Below are 21,769 nucleotides of genomic sequence, written 5' to 3' on the forward strand. Positions count from 1 at the left end.
GTTTAAGGTTGTTTCAAGCTTTGGGGTTGTTTGACCCCTCTTAAGCCTTGTAAGGCTCCATTTTGTGCCATTTTGGGTGAGCTCCGAGACCTTGGTGTTTGGGCCTCCTCACCACTGAAATCTTGAGGGATTTTAGAGGTGAGGATGGTGCCTTGAGGTCCCAAGAAGGAGAGGGCCACCCCCTCTCCTTGTTGTCCTTGAAAATGACCATTTTTGCCTCTTGAGAGAACACCTAGCTTAGGCTCTTGTTGACCATGCCTTAGCTGTTATTTATGCTTATTTTGCCATGAAATAGCATTGTTTTAAGTTGGTTTAGACACACCATGCATGCTTAGCATACTTGTCTTGTAATGCCATGAAATTGCCTTAACATGCTTTGTGCTTTGAGACTTGTTTCTAGCATGATTTTGGCTTAGCTTTGTGAAGCTTTTATGCATATTTTGGCATGATTTAGGTTTGATTTTGGTTGTTTGGGTCATCCATGACTTGCTTTGCATAGCTACCATGCAATCTAGCTTGCATGCTTTGAGTGTTGGCTCCTCTACCATGCTCTATTTGAATCATTTCAGTGGTTTGGCACCATTAGTTATGATATTTCAGTTCTTTCTCTATGCTTGTATGCTTGCATTTGATGCCTCTTTAATGTTTTAAAAGGCTGGTGTTTCATGCCCCATGTTTCGACCTTTGTGTATACTTCCTTGTGTAGACCATTTAGATGCCATCTAAGTGTGTTTTGAGCCTTGTCTCGACCTACATTGGGACTGTTTTGAGTCCCCTCGGCCCTTTGGGAATTGCTTCATATAGCCATGGTTTAAGCCCTTTGGTTTGCCTTGAGTTTTGGACATAATTGCATGCCTTGCTTGCATTGATAGGTTGACTTGGCATCATCCCTTATGTATTTTTCAGAGTTTAATGTGCTTGCCATTTGTCCATAATAGTCTTTTTTAAATGTGTTTAAAAGTTGCTACTTTGTGCTTAAGTGTTGGACCATGTGTGCATGCATGTTTGTATGAACATTCGCCCTCATTTCCATAGCATTTGGCCACTGTTTCGGGTTTATTTGAGGGCTGCCCAAATTAGTCTAAGTCCACCTTTTGCACGTTGCTCAAATGTTGTTACATTGTTTCATGCCTTGCATGCTTGTTTGCTTAGGTTGTGTGCCTAATGTACATTACTTGCTAGCATGCTCATATTGCATATTTAGCTCACATGTTTAGGTTGCATTTGGCATGCATGCCTTGCCTCTTGAATCACCATGATTGAGGTTGGGTTCCTTATGTGTTTGTGTGCATTACATTTGACATTAAAATGTCCAACTTGGCTTCTTGGGCCATCACGCATTGAAATGCGCGATTGGTGGTCCGAGAACCAAGGGCCATATCCCTTTGAGTCATAAACATGATAAGGGATATGGTTGGTGCATACATTGCTTGAAATGCATTGCCATGCTGTGCCTTGCCCTCTGCTGCTGTCAATTGCAGATTCTGCAGGAACTTTTTGCCGATCGACTGCACAGAGTGCCAACCGGCAATCCACCGGTGGCCGATAGCTTCATTTGTGGCCGATGACCACCAGATCACAGCCGATGATAATTCCCTCCAGCCGGTGGCATTCCCCAATGTCCAGGGAAGCAATTCTGAGACTTTGGCAGTTTTCAGAGGGGCAGAGCAGGGAAAATAGAGGCAGCCTACGCATGGCAGTGGACTTCCGAGCAAGACCCGAGCACGTGTGCATTAAGCCCTCTTCCCGAGGCCCTTTTTCTTGCTTTCTTAAATTAATTAATTTGTTTAATTAATTTAGTTGGTCTGTAATAATTGATTAGTTAGGATAGTTAATTCATTATTTGAATTGTATTATTCTTTCGGTCCCTCCAAGCGAGGGCGAATTTGTAATAAGTGTGGGTGAGTGTGTGCATGTCTTCCAACCCCTACTTCTTTCTCCCTTTTACTTACCTGCTTTGATGGTTAGTAATAGGTCATGTTTAATTTAGCATACCTTATGCTATGCATGCGTGCATCATTCATCAGTATTGCATGCACCGGGCTCGGCGCATCATGCTAACTGCATTAGTATTTCAAATCTAACTTGAATACATGCTACCTGTGCATTTTCACATGTCATTCATAGACTAGACGAGCCTACTCTAGTGACATTCCGTATGTGTTGCATTAGGCATTTAAGCATGGACTTGGATCATGCATTGATTGCTAACGAGTTCTTTGTTTTGGCACGGAGTACGATGTAAGTATTTATGCTTTAGCATCTCGCATGAGTGTGAATGTTAACATGACAGCATGCTTACCATGTGGCTAGATGCTTATGTGTTATAAATTGCCTGAATGCTTGTGGGTGAAGGTTGGATTGTCTGAGTTGGAATAGCTCATTGAAATCCGTGTTTTAGCCTACTTGCGAGTAGCAAATTCCAAAAGATTTTCTTCAAAACAAACGGATATGCAATGCTTATTTCCAAATTAGGCAATCTAGTCTATACTTTTGTGCTGTGCACATAACATAGTAATTCTAGGCTAATAATCGGAATAAGAACACATAACGTTTTCAAAAGCGGATATCACGGTTAGTAGAGGCCGATCTTCGGATCGGGCGAGAGGGGGTGGTCATAGCTGACCTTCCCCAATCGTACCCAAGCTCTCGAGCCGAGGCAACTTTGGTGATGACGGACACGTGGCCTTTGGCACCGAGTCAGGGTTTCCTAAATTCTCCCATAAAAAATATTTAGGTGGCGACTCTATATCTGGCAAAGCAGTCCATGTTTGGCACTTCTTTTTCTAAAAATCTGTTTTCTCAAAACGATTTGCCAGATTTGGACTCTTTGGTTCAGATTTAGAGCCGTGACACAAATTGAGTCCGAATTGTAGCGAGGGCCCGCGGGCGCGTCTACAAATGTCTCCGGCAGAAATGAAGGAATTGAAAATACAGTTACAAGAATTGCTTGACAAAGGGTTCATCCGACTGAGTACATCGTCATGGGGCGCACCCGTTTTGTTTGTGAAGAAGAAGGATGGGACCCTTCGGTTGTGTATTGATTACCGAGAACTTAATAAGGTAACGGTGAAGAATAAATATCCTTTACCACAGATTGATGATTTGTTTGACCAATTATAGGGGGCACAAGTGTTTTCAAAAATCGACTTGAGATTCGGGTACCATCAGTTGAAAGTCAAAGCAGAGAATGTTGAGAAGACCGCCTTTCGAACCAGGTACGACCATTACGAATTTTTAGTCATACCATTTGGGGTTACGAATGCACCGACAACTTTTATGGATTTAATGAATTGGATTTTCAAATTGTACTTGGATGAGTTTGTGGTGGTATTCATTGATGACATTCTTATTTATTCGAAGAGTAGGGAGGATCATGAAAGGCACTTGAGATTAATTCTTCAAACACTTAGGGACAAGAAGTTATATGCTAAATTGAAGAAGTGTGAATTTTGGTTGAATGGAGTTGTATTTTTGGGACATGTAATTAACAAGGATGGTGTGTCTATCGATCCGCAAAAGATAGAAGCTATTGTGAATTGGCCTGCTCCTACCAATGTTACAGAAGTACGCAGTTTTATGGTTTTAGCGAGTTACTTTCGAAGATTTGTTAAAGATTTCTCCAAGATTAAGGTGTCACTCACCTAGTTGACCCAAAAAGGTGTTCCATTCGAGTGGACGGAACAGAGGAAGTCCGCCTTCCAAGAATTAAAAACAAGACTCACAACAGCACCGGTTCTTGCCTTACCGTCAGGTATAGATGGGTTTGTTATTTTCAGTGATGCTTCTCATAAGGGATTAGGGTGTATGCTTATGCAAAATGGGAGAGTGATTCCATATGCATCTCGAAAATTGAAGCCACATGAAAAGAATTACCCTACGCATGATTTGGAATTAGCTGCTGTGGTGTTCGCATTGAATATTTGGCGGCATTATCTTTATGGAGCAACATGCGAAGTCTACATCAACCACAAGAGGCTCAAGTATTTCTTTACTCAAAAAGAGCTTAATATGCGACAAAGGCGGTGGTTTGAACTCATTAAGGATTATGACTTGCAAATTCATTATCATCCCGGTAAAGCCAACACGGTATCGGATGCTCTTAGTAGAAACTCAACGGGAAACTTAATATGTTTGCTTACGGAGCGGAATGAACTATTACTTGACTTGGAAAGAATAGAGGTGGAAATTGTGCTACATGAATGGGATGGAATGTGGTCGTAATGAATGCACAACCAGCTATTGTTAAGGAAATTAAACAAAGGCAATTGGAGAATGAATTCCTCAAGAAGGTATATGATGAGATGGAAGCAAAATCGAGACCGGGATTTTCTTTGGAAGCTCAATTGTTGAAATTCAAGAGAAGGGTTTTGAAAGAAGCTCACAAATCTAGATTTGTTATGCATCTCAGAAATACCAAAATGTACCAAGATCTCAAGCAAGCTTTTTGGTGGCCCAACATGAAGAGAGAAATTGCGGAGTTCATTTCAAGGTGCCTTCAATGTCAACAAGTAAAAATGGAGCATCAAAGACCAGCGAGGCTACTTCAACCTCTCCCTATTCCAAAATGGAAGTGGAAGCATATAATTATGGATTTTATTGTGGGCTTAACCTGAACACCTCAAGGTATGGATTCTATATGGATTGTGGTGGATAGATTTACCAAGTCTGCTCATTTTTTTCCTGTGAAGACTGTTTATAATGCTGATAGACTTGATGCAATGTACATTGCGGAGATTATTCGATTGCACGGTGTTCCAGTTTCCATTGTGTCAGATAGATATTCTAAGTTTGTGTCAAGATTTTAGCAAAGCTTACAAAAAGCATTGGGGACAGAGTTATGGTTCGTACCGTATTCCATCCACAAACCGATGGACAATTTGAAAGAACTATACAGACGTTGGAGGACATGCTCCAGATGTGCGTTTTGGATTTTCGTGAAAGTTGGGAAACTCATTTACCTTTGGCGGAATTTGCCTACAACAACAGCTTCCACTCCAGTATTGGGATGGCACCATATGAAGCTTTGCATGGGAGAAGATGTCAAACTCCGGTTTGTTGGACCGAGGTTGGGGATAGGTCAGTGATTAGGCTTGAAATTGTGCAAGTTACTACATAAAAGATTCAAATCATCTAGCAGAGAATGAAAACTGCTCAAAGCTGACAAAAGAGCTATGCGGATCAAAGAATGAGGGACATAGAATTTGAAGTTAGGGATCGTGTTTTTGTCAAAGTCACTCTAATGAAAGGGCACACAAGGTTTGGGAAGAAAGGAAAACTATCACCCTAGTACATAGGGCCATTTCAGATTTTGGAAAGATTGGGTCCGGTCGCCTATCGGATTGCTTTACCACCTGGCATAGTGCACAATGTGTTTCATGTATCAATGTTGTGAGGCTACTTTCAGGACCTTTTCCATGTTATTGACTATCATCAAGTTATGCTAGATGACGATATGGTTTATGAGGAGAAACCCCTTCGGATCCTTGATTGGCAAGTCAAACAACTAAAGAATAAAACTATCCTAATGGTGAAAGTGGAGTGGAGGGAACATCATGGAAGCAAAGCCATTTGGGAACGGGAAGAAGAAATGAGACAACGATATCCATAATTGTTTTTAACTTGAGGTAAACATGTTTAGATGACCAAACTTCCTAAAGGGGGGAAGACTGTAATAGCCCAACCCGTACTTTGCTTAATTATACTTGTGTTTATGTGTTTGATATGAATTTGCAAGTTTAAGTATGTGAGTTATGTGAATTTGGGATTATATCTGTTGAATGTAGGAATATCTGTTGCAATTAGAACTTTGAACTGAAAATGGAAAGCCTTAGAGACACGATAAGCCAAAACCGACTTCATATTTGTGTTTGGCATGATTTTTAGAGCCTTTGGTGAGATTTAAAAAAATTATGATTCGTAATGAATAAATTAAGATTTTTGAGTTAAGTGTATATGTTTAGTCTTTTATTCTTCATTTTGTGGGAAGATAACTCAAAGTGTGAGATAGAGAGAGGAAAAGAGAAGAAAGCTAGGGATTTGAAGGGAATCAAGGGGCAAACCTTAGAATTGGGTTAAGGTTGTGTGCCGGAGGTAATGCCGCAAGACCAAATGCATTGTGAGTAGTAATATAGTATACTTATGCTCTTTGTTGCGTATCTTGAACCATGAATGGTGATTGGTGCCAATATTATGAATTGATTGGAAATGATGAAACTTCATTGATATTATATGACATGTGCTAAATGATTGTGCCCGAGGCCGCTTGCTAAATGATTGGGTCCGAGGCCGCTTGCTAAATGATTGAGTCCGAGGCCGCTTGATAAATGATTGGGCCTGAGGCCGATTGTTAAAGCTTATTATATGATTGGGCCCAAGGCCGCTTGTTATATAATTAGGCCCGAGACCGCTTGTTATATGCTAGGGCCTAAGGCCGCTTGGTTTATATGATTATGGATATTGTGAGAACTTTATGATCATCTATTTACACTGCTTTACTGTGTTATTATTCATTGAGCTTCACTCACCCAATTCTATGTATGCACATGTAGGTGATCAGCTGCATGGAGCACACCCCTAGAGTTAACTTCAGGAGCCTTTTTGTGACCAATCAAGTTGTGCCTCTAAGACGGAGTTTTGTCTTGACTCACCCACACTTTGACCTTATTATGCTTTTGCATTCATGGTCTTGGGTTGTAAACACAATGTACAATTTCCCCATGGCTCTTATATTTTTGATGGGCATGTATATGTATTATTGTGTTACATGGTTAACTCCACGATTTTGCTCATGATTGACAGAGCTCAATGGACTACTCCTTATTATATGCTTTCGTTTATGACCCTATTAGCATAAATATTCTATATGATCATTTGAGGCCTTTGTTAATCTACGAATTGCTGGTCGGTTATGACCTAAACGTTTAGGGACGGGTGTGGGTCATGACAGAGTAGTATCAGTGCACGAGTTAATATCTCACATACGAGTCCGTATGAACAATAAGAAGTCTAGAAAAGGTTGAAGTTGCATCCATAATGCATTCACATCAGGTATGACATGGAAATGTACAATTGTATATGTGACTTATGTGCATATTATCTGTGAAAGTTATAATGCATGCTATAGCGATCCCGGTTGCCCCTTTACTGTTCTGTTGTATTCCGGACTCGGTTCCGTGATGTTGGTGGTGGTATACCTTGTTGTCATCCTTTAATTCCACTTGATTGAGTTTTAGGATGTATTGGGCAGAGTTGTTACAGGTTGGTTAGGCTTTGGTTTCAATTCTTTGTTACCCAGTTTTTAGGCGGTCTGCTCGAGCGGGTCTTCTTGCGCTCGAGCGGAGATTGCACGCTCCCAGTTTTTCTTGTCCCTGCAAAACTTCTGCAGGTGTGATTTTTAAGATCGAGCGAGTTTCTTTATGCTCGAGCGGTGGCGCTCGAGCGGGTACTTTTGCGCTCGAGCGGGTAGTACCTTTGGGTGTAAGTTTTGAGAGGGGGAAATCTACGCTCGAACGGACTGGTTTTCGCGCTCGAGCGGATGTACTTTATTCTTGTGTCTTGGCGCTCGAGCAGGCCTTATTGCGCTCGAGCGGACCTAGTTTTTTATTCTTGACGCTCGAGCGTTGTGTTCTCCGCTCGAGCGGGAATGTCGTATATCAGTTGGCAGCTGGGCATTTTAAAACCACTTTTTACATTCTCTCTCTCTCTCTTACTTTCTAAAAAGACATTTTGAGAGTTCCTCTCTCTAGAAACTCCCTTCTCTCTAGGGTTTGATCTAGTTAGAGTGTTTCCCTTCCCTTCGGCCTTTGTAAGAGTTGGGTTGATCGTCGAGGGCTACGTTTTGATCCGAGTATATTGAGCTTTGGAGCACGTTGAGTTTCTTCATCTTCTTTCCTTGAGCTCCGAATTTGAGGTAGGGATTCCTACTCACTCTTATGGGTTTTAACCTAGATTTTGAGCTTATTGTTTAAATGGTTGATTTTGGGACTTAGGGTTTCAAAATGTGTTAAAGAGGGTTTTGTGATTTTGGGCTCATGATATGTATTTTGGGTTTCAAAATGGTGTTATTGATGTTGGTTGTTGATATTTAGACCATTGGGTCAATATTGGGAAATGGGGTAGAAAACCCTAATTGGTTGTATAAATTAATTGGTATAATTAATTTGAGAAAATGGTGGTTATATGGAATTGAGTTGGAAATAATGAAATTGGTTCATTATATGGTTGAATAGTGGAGTTAGATTTATTAATCGCTCACTTTTGAAAACATTGATATTTTATCTGTTGGAGCTTTTATTATCTGTTTAGAAATAATTGCTTGGGCTACCGGTAGAGGGTAGTTTTGATTGTTGTAGACAATGTATGATGATTAGGAAAACTAAAACTAATCAATTGGATATGTCATAGAGTATGACGGTTGATAGAATACATTAACGTTATGTATTGATTGATTGTGTATATGACCTTTGTGTATATACGTTGTGTGTATGGGAGGAGATAGGGGATGTACTCCACGGTTTAGGGGAAGATAGGGGATGGACCTCTAAACCGGATGTTGTTTGGGAGGAGATAGGGGATGGACTCCACTGATACAGCTCATATGCTTGTCAGATAATGTGTTGATATAGTTCATATGCTTATCTTTGGAAGTGTTGATACAGCTCATATGCTTATCATTGGAAGTGTTGATATAGCTAATATGCATATCTGTTGAAATGTGGATACAGCTTGTATGCTTATCTGTTGAGATGTTGATACAACTAGTATGTTTATCTATTGTAAAAAAACGGGAAATGTTTAATATGAGTCATTGTCTCATATAAGTGGTTGGCCAGGTTCTGAGCCATTGATGTAAATTGTGAAATTGATAAGAAATGGAAATTGAAATGAAACATAAATATGGTGGTCATGAAAATGGAAATGGGTTATGAATTGGTTTATGAAAATTGAACATTTATCAATTGCTAATGTCTTAGTTATTGCTCATGCTGTGTTTAGCATATCTCTACTGGGCGTTGGCTCACCCTTTATGGGACATTATTTTCAGGTACAGATAGTATGCCACCTCCAAGGACATAGCTTGGACGATGATGAGAGTTGAAGACTCCTTTTGTTTATTTTGTTTGTATTACATGTATATCAAGCCAAGGGCTTAATATGTATTGAGTTAGCACTCTTCTTTTTGTAACCAAGTGTTGACTTGGAAAGCTGTAAGCTCATAGGGCATTTGCTTTTGTTGTTAACATGTAATACAGTGTAAGAATTACTCTGATGAATAGAAATGGTTGATTTCTTTTATATCAATGCATGTTTAAAGTAATGAGTTTTATGTATTATTTTGAGGGCGTTACACATGTTCCTCAGATCATGGCGAGAACAAAGACGGAAGATGGGGATGATTCAACCTCTGCACGACTTGATAGGATGGAAGCCATGATGATGGAAATGAGCCCACAACCACTCAAACAAATGCAATCAAGTTGCAACCTTTTTTTTTTTTTTTTGAACGAAAAGAAAGGATACGCCGTGGGGATATCATAGCATCCGCGGACTCTAATCCTGGGATAACCAGTTGTTGGCCTAATTTAACCTAAACTATAAGAAGTGACCCACCATTAAGGCTTCTAATGGACCTTATACACACGCCACAGAAGGGACCAAGTATTGATCAGAGTACAGTGCAGAGTCTCCACAAAGAGAGCACGCCCAAAAATTAGATCATGACTCACCTCTATCGAACAAAATACATTGTCCATGAGACAACCACCTCCGGTGGTAATCAAGTTGCAACTTCAGCCAGTACCAAGTATAAAGAGTTTTCTCCACAATACAATCACTAATCAACGTGCTTTACAAACAAGAAAAAAGAAAACAAAACAATTAGGGTTAGAAACGTCTGTCTTTAATCACCCTTTACATTGTAAAATAGACATCCCTCATAGGAGAGAAGTGAAAATTAAATATGGCATGGTTCATTCATATATAAATCAATGAACAATAGCTATTAAATAAGCTTATATAATCCTTTTATTAGGTAGCAAAAATCTGTTCACATCATGATATTCTAGCAGTACGTCTGATCTCCATATCTCCAAACACTCTATCATAAAATCAAAATTTAAAAACAGAAAATATATAAAAATATCAGATATCATTTTCCCAACTTTCTATCGGATCATCATGGTTTAGAATCCGGGTTGAAATGGCAGCTGCGAGTGCTGCAGTGAAACTGGAATTTCTGGTTAAGGAATTAGCCATTTGTTCAACCACAAACTGTTGAAATGCCGATGATGGCACATCAATTCCTAGTCCCAGAATATTGGACTTGTTGGCATTGCTACACAAATTCAATTGAGGTTGTGGTTGCGGAGAATCATCAAGTGTTGTTATGGCAGAGCTTGGGCTTGAAGACAGGGTGGTGGAGATTGGGATGGATTTCGCCTCGGCTTGAGAAGGGTTGAGGTGGTTGTGATCTCCTTCATAAGCAGCTACTAACAGAGAAGGGTCTTCAATACTCCTTTGCACCTGTTAAACATATACCAAAACAAATTAATATTTCCTCATACTAGACTTATGTTTTGTTTCTATGAGAGAGAGACAGAGAGAGAGAGAGAGTGTTGAGGAGGGATGCTAGATTTGGCTCACCTTCTTTTTCACTGGACAGCTTGGGGCAAAGGAGCACTTGTAGTAAGCTCTGGGTGATGGGTTATCTCTAGTGACTTTTTGTCCATATTTTCTCCACTGATATCCATCCTTTACTATCTGGAATTCAATCCAAGGACACAAATAGGATTAAGTACTTGGAAGGTTATACATATAGATATAAGAATATATGTATATAATCACTTTTAAATCAGCAATGTTAAATCCTCACACAAGTACTCAGAATTTTTTTTGATCGGCCACACAAGTATCTAGAATTTAAAAGGTGAATTGCATTATTAGTCTCTATAATTTTAATGAGATTTCACATTGGTCTTCTTAATTTTAACTTTTATCAATTTAAATATCACATTTTTAATCAATATGATCAAATTCTTAACATTCTGAATGAAAAAAAAAAAAAAAAATTACATATTTGAAACTAGAATGAGCAATCTATTCATTTGCTTTTAAGGCTGGAATTGCTAAAAAGCTTATGTGAATTGCACGTAACTCTTTTTCTTTTCTTTTTTTCATCTAAAATGGTAACAACAATAGCCAGAATAACCATATTGAAATGTAATTGAAAATATGAGATTTAAATTGAAGAAATTGAAATTATAAATTGCAGAAAAGTGACTTTTAGTAACTTTTTGAGAACAGACTATTTTAATAACTTTTTGACTTTTTATAAAAAAAAATGTGCAAAAAAACAGAGAAACTAATGTGACAACTTATAATAATTTTTTGACTTTATGACTAAAATTAAAGATTACCAAATGAGAATACATTCAAATTGTGGCTATGTGGAGACTTGGAGTTAAAAGGTGCATGAAGGATCACCAACTCAATTTCTTTCACCAATTAGATTAAAAATAAAAAACAAAAAATAAAAATATATATAATGAAGTGTAAGTAAATTTAAGGTTAGTATAATTAATGTAAACATAGGCAAAATTAATTTGGAACACATATTTAATTGTAATAACTTGATTGAAATTGTAATAACTTGATTGAAGTACATGAATGTTTTGGGAACTTACAAGGCTTGTATCTGATGGATGAGTCCGTACATAAATTTTGGAAACATTAGTGATCTTTATTTCCTTGGGCCTTCCATCACTGTTATATGAGCTGCTCTCAGTGTTTCCATTATTACTTTCAGACTTGTTTTCACCATCCATCTTTCTCTTCTTTGATTTGGAAACTTCATTTTGGGATTCATTTTGCATCAAATTCAAACTTGTTAAGTGGTTTTTCAATGCGTTGTGGCTTTCGTGCATGAAGATTAGCATTTCGGTTAGTTTCTTGTTCTCACTACTCTTCCTTTTTAGCTGTTCAACCAATCCATTCACCTGCTTACAGCAACAACTCTTTGATTTAGTTACTTTGTTGGAAACAGTGTTGAAATGTTAAATTTCTCAATAAGATGGTTTTCTATTGCAAAACATTCACAACAATCGAATTCCTGAAAATTTCTAAGTACGCTAAAATTTAACGACAGATGATCTCATATCTTACATAATTTAAATTTTAATTAGGAGTATTGAAACACGAGTTGTCACTGATAGTATTAGAAATCAGTATAAATGTAACTGTAAAAGGTGAACAATAATATATGTGTCAGCCAATATTTAATACTACAAATTAAATTGAGTCCTATAGAAATTTATACATGTACGCTGATCCAAAAAAAAAAATGTATACATGCAAGGAACCATGTTTTAAGCAATGCAGAAACAAACTGCAAATGACCTGATGCGAAAGTTTTTCTTTTTGAATATTTGATTAAAATAAAATGAAACAGAGGAAGAAGAAGAAGAAGAAGAAAGACATGAATTTAACAAATTTTGGTATAAAGCTGATTAGAGTTTTATTTAAAGTTGTCATTAAACAACATGAAGTTGCTTTTGCTTAAATCACCTTGAATTCAAGGAATAAAAATGAAGAAGAAAAACAATTGAAGTTGAAGAATCCATGGAAGCAATCAAAGCAATACAAAAAAATTGGGTATGATGAAATCCAAATCTACTCACAGTGGCTTGATCAAAGTTGGGCTGAGGCTTTTCAGTGTTAAGGTCAAGACTGAGTGTTGTATCTACCATTGTTACAACTGAACTCCACACTACTACTACTATTATTATTAGTCCTGTCCTCTGTTGTGGGTAATGTGTTGGCCAAACTGAATGAGAAGACAAAACCCAAAATGTTGAAATATTTATAGGCAAGGCATGAGAGAGAGAGAGAGAGAGAGAGAGAGGGAGAGAGATGCAATATAATTGTGGTGGAAAGTGGGAGGAAAGAGAGGTACCGTAACACAATCAAATAAGACACACTCTCAGGGAGGAGGGGGCAGAGGGAGTCTATGTACAAAGACTTTTTCCCTTTAAAGGGATCCTTTGAAAGTCATGAGATTTCAAAAAGCACCCCCATTCAAAAAGATGTCCATACCACAGTGGATATATATATATATATATATTTCAAAGCATAAATAACTCAGTTTTTAAAAAATCTATTCACACATTTTGGTTTTGAATTTAAAAAAAATTAACTTTCAAGTTTTCAATATGTATTTTATTATTTTTTATTTTCTAGATGCATCTAATTTAAATCTATTTAAAAAATAAAATATTTGTAGAGAAAGTCTTAAAAAAGATTAATAAATATTAAAAAAAATAAATATGTACTAAACTTTTATAATTTTTGTTGTATTTTTTAGAATTTAGTGATTTTTTAAAAAAACATTTCATAAATTTAAACATTTTAAGTGTAAAAAGTAAAAAATATATATTAATTAAAATATTTAAAAAATTCACTAAAAATAAAGAAAAATATGGATTGAAAAGTCAAAAATTATTTTTGAAAACACCAAAGAAAAAATATAAAAATTATGACCATTTTAAAATTTTCTTATATATATTTTTAAAAAAATATATAAAAAAAGAAAACCAAAGACAACATGAACATAATCAAACAATTATTGTGTTTTTATTGCTATCAATACCTATTATTGATTCATGGATTTGAATTTATGATGAATAATAATTAATTATAGCTTCCAATGCCAATAAATATAACAGCTCATGGCTTAGCTCGATCGGATGGCGGTTAATTCTAATTGGTTAACAGTTTGGACGGAGGACACTCCGACAATTTCTTACGTGTTCTCTCTTGTTCATTGTAATCTTTTTTCCAGTTTTAACCAATCTTAAAAAATAAATAAATAAATAAATAAATAAAATGTGTAAATATAGAGTCATTCAACCTTCCTTACAATTTACAAATAAACGTACGCGGTAACCACCTTGTTACTTAGTAAGTACGCCAATTGTTGAGTTTAGAGAGCTTATCCTATAAGTTGGACAAGGTTGTTGTCAGACATAATTAAAGAGTTAATTTACTGATTAAAAATAAATTTATAAGTAAAATAAATAGATAAATAAATAATGCTAAAACGTTAGCATATAATTTTTTGGATTAGTTCACCCTAGGGGTGAGCAGCGGATATGCCGATCCGCCAAAACCGACTAAACCGAACCGATCCGTCGCATTTTGGACGGATGCGTGATGACGAGCAGACGGTTGCGGATTGATTTCTCCAATCCGCCAATTTGGCGGACGGATGGCGGATTTGAGATTCCTTTGGCCGCAACCGAACCGCCAAAACGCGAGCACTCCTTGTAATTTATAAGATTTTGTGTTTTTAATTTGTTTAAATATTTTGTTTGTGTTTTCAATTGAAAAATAGTTTAAATAAATGTATTATTTATCTATATTTTTTTTTATTTTTAAATCTAACTATATATAGATGTAACAATAGAGAGACATACAATCTCTACTATTGCTCTGTTTATAGTTTTGGTGGTTTGAATTGTTTTTACATTTTAACAACCACAGATTGTAATACTTTATGTGGATGAATCATATTGTGATTGTAATATGTGGATGATGCATACAGTGATTGTGATATTCTAAAGTTTCAAACTTTCTTTCTTTGAATGAGGCATACAATGATTGTAATACTTTTTTAAGTCATTGACTGTAATACTTTTTTTTTTTTTTTTTTTTGAGGAAGCGCACAAGTTAAATTATGTTAAAAATTTATAAAATTTTAAACCTCCAAACCGATTCGCATCCATCCGCCAAACCGCCAATCCGCATCCGCCAGATTGACGGATGGATGCGGATTAATTTTTTTCAATCCGCCAATATGACGGACAGATGACGGATTGGAGGTTCTGTGGCCGCAACCCACCCACGCCCACCCCTAGTTCACCCCTTTAACATAATCTCACTTTGATCCATTTACTTTTAATTTTGACAATGAATCTCTTACACCTTAAATTAAATTGTAATGTCATTATTTCATCTATCTAATGTTGAGCTCATTTGGGAGGGTGCCTCTATTTACACACCACATTTAGTCTCAAGGCACATTGCTACTCAGTTTACACCTTTAATAATTTGAAAAAACATAATTTTTCTCAACACACACTACAACGTTCCATTTTTGCTCTTAGTTTCACATCACTTAGTACACACTTCAAATTCAAAAAAAAAAAAAAGAAAAAAAAAAACCCTAGCTGTTAGACTTACCACCGACGGCAGCAGCCATCACCGGCAACCACCATCAACGCCAACCATGGCGGCAGCAGCCATCACCGGCAACCTCCATTCCTAAAGACCCACCACCTCGTAGATCACTACCAACCCATTCCCCTTCCTAGGCCCTTTGGCGAACCTCCCCCAACCATTTCCCCCTCCGGTGAACCACCTCCAACCCTCTTCCCCCTCTGGCGAGACTCGCATAGCCTTCATACTCCACTCCCGTTTCTCACCGTCGCGATTTCCAGCCCCCACCGTCATGATTGCAATCGCGTACTGCTCATCTCCCGTGACCCCGATGGCATACCTCCGATTGTGAGAGAGAGAGAGAGAGACAATCGCGATCTATACTCTCGTAATCTACGAGGTGGTGGGTTTCTAGGTTGGTGATTGCGACGGGAAGGAGGAGGGATGGTTGGTGGTGGCGAGGATTTGTGGTGATAGGGATTCGCCAGAGTTGGAGAGGGGTGACGAGGCAGCGGCGGTGAAATGGCGGCGACTGCAGCAGTGGTGGTTAGGGTTAGGATTTGAATGTGCATTTAACTAAGGTGTGTATTCGGTTGTGGTCATTTTGGTCATTTTAGGTAAGGTCATTATTGTAATAAACAATAACTAATTAATGGTGTGCCTTGAGATCAAATATGGTGTGTAAATAGAGGCACCCCATTTGGGAAGTTGGCTATTTTAGCCTTTTGTCATTTTGACTAATTTAGCCTAACCAAAAAAAATATGTTTACGAAGTTGATTGACTTTTTTTTTTGGATAATTGATTTGATGGTTGCAAAAGAAAAAATAAATAATTATGATTTAGATATGACATTTTGTCATATTAATTATTTAGCTTATTTTATTTTTATTCACTATTTTAGCCCGTACTTGTCTTCCCAAATAAGGCCGTAAAGCCAACAGAACTTCTCATGTGAATTAAATGTGTCTTTTTTGTTTAATTATCATCTCTACACTTTCATTAAATTCTCATTTTGATCCATGTACTTTCACTAAAATCTCACTTTGATCTATTCACTGTTAATTTTTGCCAATCTCATTAACGGTGGATGGACTGAAAGGCAACATTACAACTTAACTTAAAATGTAATGGGTTAATTGTTATAATTGAAAGTAATGACACCAAAATGTGATTACAAATAAAAGTGTAGGGATGTTAATTGTAGGGTTGTTCAGCAGATATTTCGATCCGTCCAAACCGACCGAATTGAACCGATCCATTGCATTTTGGACAGATGTGTAATGACAAGCGAACGGTTGTGGATTGATTTTTTCCAATTGGCCTAGTTTTGGTTGGATGACGAATTTGAGGTTCCTTTGGCCGTAACCGAACCGCCAAACTATGATCATCTCTCGTAATTTGTAAGACTTTATGTTTTTAATTTGTTTAGATATTCTGTTTTTATTTTCAATTGAAAAATAGTTTAGATATTCTGTTGTGTTTTCAATTTGAAAATCCTTATATCAAATGACAAGTGTTAATATTTGATATTTTTAAGTGAAAAATATAAGGCTTAATTTTGTCATTAAAAAAAAATCAAATTAAATAATTTTTGAATAAAAAAACAGTAATGAAATAGTTTTGATAATGGATGATTTTATTATATGTATTCATTATTAGTATTTGACAATTTACTTGATAATCTTTTGATTATGTTGAGTTCGATTGTTATCCAAAAAAATAAATAAATGTTGATAAGTATTATATTCAAAATTTGTAAAAGTTTAAACTGCCAAATCGATTCGTATCCAACCGCCAATATGTTCAATTTGCATCCGCCAATCCGGCGGATGAATACGGATTGATTTTTTTCCAATCTGTCAATCCAGCGGACGGATGGAGGATTGGAGGTTCTCTGATCGCAACCAAACCGCGAATACTCCTAATTAATTGTAATTAATTCTTTTTTTTTTTTTTGCCCATTTAATAATTTTTAAGAGCAGTTAAAGTGGACTTGTTGATAGAAAATTAATTAGTCAAATGAAATAAGATTTTTTTAAACAAAATGAACCTTTGAACTCGTTTGAAAATAAATTATTTTAATAATTTTTTAACTTTTTATAAAAAGTTATATAAAAAATAAAAAATAATAATGTGATAATATATAATTATTTTTTGATTAAAATATTTAGTCTCCAAAGAAGGCCAAATCAACTTTTTGAGTCACAGGCAAACCGGAGTTTCTGTGAACTTATGGTCGAGTTCTTAAAAATAAATAAAAAAAATTAAAAAAAAAAATTGTATAATGTATCATAAAACACTTATGGAAGTGATTAAAAAACCCACCTCGGTTGTTGTTTGTTATGCAATGAATATAATTATTTAATATTATATATAAATGAATTTTTCGCTACCTTTCTTATAATTATACACTAGTAGTGGCACTAGTATTAATTTTTTTTTAGAACGAAGTTGTATTAATAAGAGCACATGAAAATCATGAATTTGTGTCTAATAATAAGAAAGGAACACGCTTTTCACTAGTCTACAAATTGAATTGAACAGTGTTATTGGACTTGTAAAGTTCATCACAAGTTTTATTTTGATAATTTGAATATTTTAATGTGTATAACTCGTCAAATACTTCATTTTTATAAAAAAATCAAGTTGATCAGATAATAATAATTCTTTAACCAGAACATTTTTTGTCAATAATTTATTTTTAAGATCATACTTACCATTGAAAAAATATGATTTGATCAAAAGATTATTATCGATATCCGATCAAAATATTTTTTTACAAAAATGAATTACTCGTTGAATTTTACATATTGAACGATTCGGATTATCAAATTGCGACTCATAGTGGATCCCACGGGCCAATAGTATCATCCAATTCACTTTGTGGAATAGAGAGAAGTATTGTCCAATAAGAAAATCAAGATTTATATATAATATTTTTTTTAAATACAATTTTAAATCTTGAGGAACTACAAAAATACAATTTCATATATATATATATATACACACACACATAAATAATAAGTCCACGAACACACATTTAATTAACACAAAATTAATCACAATAGTGCAAATTTACTGAAATTCTTATTTTAATAACGAATTCCTCCCTTGAGAGCAACTCCAATACTATTATTTATTTTCATTAGTTAAGGTATAAAAAATGAATATTCTTTTATGTTTTTTATGATGAGTGAGTGTGTCTGAGTTAACTTGCACGCATCTCGACTACTCTCATACCCACACAAAGCACCCATTTTACGTAAATTAGGCAAATCTCAAGTAAAACTAGCGAGCGTAACTCAAAAGAATTGATAGCATCTAAGTGAAAGTTGAATCTAAGACTTAAATGGAGCATTTTCCCAGATCCCAAGGTGCACTCACTAAGCAAACTCCTTGGGGTTATGAATACTTTTTATTTTATCTAATTACTTTTTTATCATATACTCCAATGTTATTATTTATTTTATCTACCTATCTATACAAACTATTTAAAGAACATCCAAAACTCTCTAACGATAGCTAGTTTGAATTTTTTTTATTAAAACAGTCAATGTAATAACTAGTTCATTAACAAAAATATAATAATATTAATTATAATACCTAACAAGCTTTTTTAAAAGGCTGGTTAGAAATACTATGGGTTTTTTGAGATGTTGCTAAAACAATCAATTTTTTAGCGTTTTAACTTTTTTACACAAAAAAAAGTTATAAAAAAATATTAAAAAATCAATTTTTTTAGTCAAAAAAGCCACCAAAAAATCAAAAAAATTAATTTTTTACCAGCTTCCTAAAACGCTACATATATTTCACAAGAAGTAATCACAGAAAAATCGTCAAATATAATAATTGGTCAAGAGTATCTAATCAAAATAAATTTTTTGTAATTAATTTTGCGTTTGATTGAGCTTCCGTTTGGAAAGTGGGTTAGCTTTTTGACTTTTTTGACTATTTGAGCCTGGGCTCAAAAGCTTGGTTTAAGAAGGGCTTTTTAGTTTTTTGACTTTTTGATTTTTTTGATTTTTTTTGTGAGAGAAGAATGTAATGATTATGGATTGGATGTGATATTTTGTCTGTTGTGACTCAAATAGCCTATTCTATCTTTTGTGATTTAAAAAACTAAAAGAGTCTAAATAAACTCTTCCCAAACGACACCTGACTATGCCTTACCTATGAATTGATTGATATAATAAATATATAAAAAGACAAAGCAAATGAGAACATTCGTAAATGCTATAATATTCTTTCAAGACTCATTTCGTGGAAGCTTCTTAAACGCGGCTTTGAAAAACGTACACCGCTCACCCAATTCCCAAGTCTTCCGGTGCCCTTTTTCCTGCTTTCTTTTCTTGGTTGTATTGTTCTTTTTTGGCTTTATCAGGCAAAAATGACTAGGACATCCTCTATTTTTTAGTGCTTTACCATTTGACCAACTGTCTCATACCTATGTGAACTTGACTATATTTTAAATGGAAAAATTGCTTCAATTTTATTTTCATAAACTATAAACTTTGAGACACAAATTTATCTTGTGCACTCAAGGATAGATTTAGAGGGTTAAGAGAGGATGATCGTCTCCCTTTATAATTAAAAAAAAAAAAACTCATTTATTATAACAGTATTAATTATAATTATTTTTAAATTATAGAGGCTTGCCTCTCTTGGTATTTTTTTTATATAAATTTTTTTCCCTAGATTTTAAAAAAAAAATTAAATTAAATGGTTGCTCTTCTATATCTATAAAATATTGGATCAAAGTATAAAATTTAAATTAAAAAAAAAATTAGACAAAATATAATAAAAGAAATTAATTTTGTTATACTACATTTGATTATAAGCACTATTTCCTGATCATAAAATAAGGTATCAACTAATTATTTTATCACGTCTTATGTAAGATTTCAAAGTAAATTCTATTATAGATACTTTTAATAACATAAAAAAGTATCTTATTTTAATAAATAGATTGTTTTTATAATTGTTATCTTTTATAACTCAAAGTGGATAAAAAAATATTGCTTATATCTATATATTTTCATCTTATTTTCGCTTTTTATATGTTAATAAAAAACTGATATTGTACTCTATACCTTTTATTTAAAATTTTTGATAGTATATTTATGTTTGCCCCTCTATGTGAAAATTAAGTTAGTCCCTATGTTGCACCTTTAAAAAATGCTCATTGTAAAAAATGTTACTTGTGTTAATTATGTTACTCTGTGATTAAAGTTGTGAATTCTTTTAGAAATATAAAAATTAATCAAAAAACAATTCTTTTAGAAGGTCATGTTTGGTCTATAATAGGTTTTTATAATCTTAGTTTTATTTATTTATTTTTTATTGACGAATTTATGGTGTGCACCTCTAAAGTAAATAAGTAATCCTAGAGACTTCTAAAACATCATTCCAAAATTATTCCTAATGACATTCACGGATAAATTTAAAGATGATATTTTAGGGGTTTTAAGTGATTTTTTACAAGTTATGAACCACTGTAATTATATTATGAATGGTGTGGTGCAAATTATATTATTTATTTGTGATAATTTTTTTTTTTTTTTTGTTATGAACTATTTTTGTTAGAAGTACGTTTTGATATTTGTTACAGAATGTAGAGTACATAGGGTCTATTTGATTAGTGTTTTAATAGTAAAGGAATTAACATTACATATAATTAGTAAATGATTAATTGATTATCCAATTGCAATACTGAAATAAATAATTTATTCTTATGGACATTTATTTTGCAATAGATATGGAAATATATATATATATATATAATCCCGATTTTATATTTGTTTTGTATTATTTGTTATAAGACTAAAAAAAATTACTAATTTTGTTATATAAAATGTGTGACGGAATCTAATTCGGATGATAAAAATTATAATCAAATATTGTAATGTAAAGCTCATATATTAATAATTTCAGTCCTATAATGTAATTCACTCAATCAAACATGGTCTGCGGTATAGCAAATCCCACCTTTTTGAGTGCATTGATTTTCTTCTAGCCCAGATGCTTTCTACATCTCTCATCAGGCTTAGAAGACCTGACATTCTTATTCACTCACTCTTATCTAATAGTAGTAATGTTAAAATGTCACAAAATTCTTAAATTTTATTCTCGACTGCTGTTCCAAAAGAAAAATTGACCAAAATCAAAACCGTGTATCAAAACCTATGTAATTCAACAAGATTGACCATTGTTTTCTTAAATATATGGGCAAATTATATATACCTCTTTTGAAATTTAGCTAAATTACAGATATCTCCCTGAGGTTTCGGAAATTATAGATATCCTTCTGAAGTTTATATTTTCATAACAAATTGTCACTTGAGGTTTATATTTTCATAACAAATTATCTCCTAATTTGTTATGCAAATAGTACATTCAGGGGATTTCTGTAATTTCTCAAACCTCAGAGGGTATCTGTAATTTTGCTAAATCTCGAGGGAATATATGTAATTTGCCTTAAATATAAAAATATAAATACAAGCTGACACATTGCCTAAGTAGTAAAAATATGTGAGGTTCGATTCTTATAGTCAGCTA

At 34.6% G+C, this 21,769-nt stretch overlaps 2 protein-coding genes across 4 annotated transcripts; one reads left to right on the top strand and one right to left on the bottom strand.

Moving 5' to 3' along the window:
- The first annotated feature begins 4,223 nt into the window (after nucleotides 1-4,223).
- Nucleotides 4,224-4,808, top strand: LOC145800706 (uncharacterized). The gene is made up of 2 exons (XM_082890433.1): nucleotides 4,224-4,492; nucleotides 4,658-4,808. Exons 1-2 carry the CDS (start codon nucleotides 4,224-4,226, stop codon nucleotides 4,806-4,808), a joined length of 420 nt encoding a protein of 139 aa, XP_082746559.1.
- Nucleotides 4,809-10,003: 5,195 nt separating this feature from the next.
- Nucleotides 10,004-12,870, bottom strand: LOC114263398 (putative WRKY transcription factor 40). 3 transcript variants are annotated; one of them, XM_028203926.2, is made up of 4 exons: nucleotides 12,678-12,870; nucleotides 11,685-11,999; nucleotides 10,645-10,761; nucleotides 10,004-10,524 (listed from the first exon to the last, which is right to left on the bottom strand). In XM_028203926.2, the coding sequence occupies exons 1-4, from the start codon at nucleotides 12,744-12,746 to the stop codon at nucleotides 10,144-10,146; spliced, it is 882 nt and encodes a 293-aa protein (XP_028059727.1). In that variant the 5' UTR covers nucleotides 12,747-12,870; the 3' UTR covers nucleotides 10,004-10,143. The 3 variants fall into 3 exon arrangements, with proteins under 3 accessions (XP_028059727.1, XP_028059734.1, XP_082748531.1); XM_028203933.2 differs by having other exon boundaries at nucleotides 11,685-11,996; nucleotides 12,678-12,848; XM_082892405.1 differs by having other exon boundaries at nucleotides 11,685-11,996; nucleotides 12,641-12,832.
- Between the last annotated feature and the right edge of the window lie 8,899 nt (nucleotides 12,871-21,769).

The sequence above is a fragment of the Camellia sinensis genome, chromosome 10, assembly GCF_055761805.1.
Source record: "Camellia sinensis isolate YWXY chromosome 10, ASM5576180v1, whole genome shotgun sequence".
Taxonomy (NCBI): Eukaryota; Viridiplantae; Streptophyta; class Magnoliopsida; order Ericales; family Theaceae; genus Camellia; species Camellia sinensis.

What these genes read in the sequence shown, in the direction of transcription:
- LOC145800706 (XM_082890433.1), top strand. Translation starts at nt 4,224, where the DNA reads ATGAATGCACAACCAGCTATTGTTAAGGAAATTAAACAAAGGCAATTG. An exon ending in ATTGCGGAGTTCATTTCAAG is followed by an intron (nt 4,493 to 4,657) that starts GTGCCTTCAATG and finishes TGTGGTGGATAG; the next exon opens with ATTTACCAAGTCTGCTCATT.
- LOC114263398 (XM_028203926.2), bottom strand. Translation starts at nt 12,746, where the DNA reads ATGGTAGATACAACACTCAGTCTTGACCTTAACACTGAAAAGCCTCAG. An exon ending in ATCCATCAGATACAAGCCTT is followed by an intron (nt 10,762 to 11,684) that starts GTAAGTTCCCAA and finishes ATTGAATTCCAG; the next exon opens with ATAGTAAAGGATGGATATCA. An exon ending in GCTGTCCAGTGAAAAAGAAG is followed by an intron (nt 10,525 to 10,644) that starts GTGAGCCAAATC and finishes TATGTTTAACAG; the next exon opens with GTGCAAAGGAGTATTGAAGA.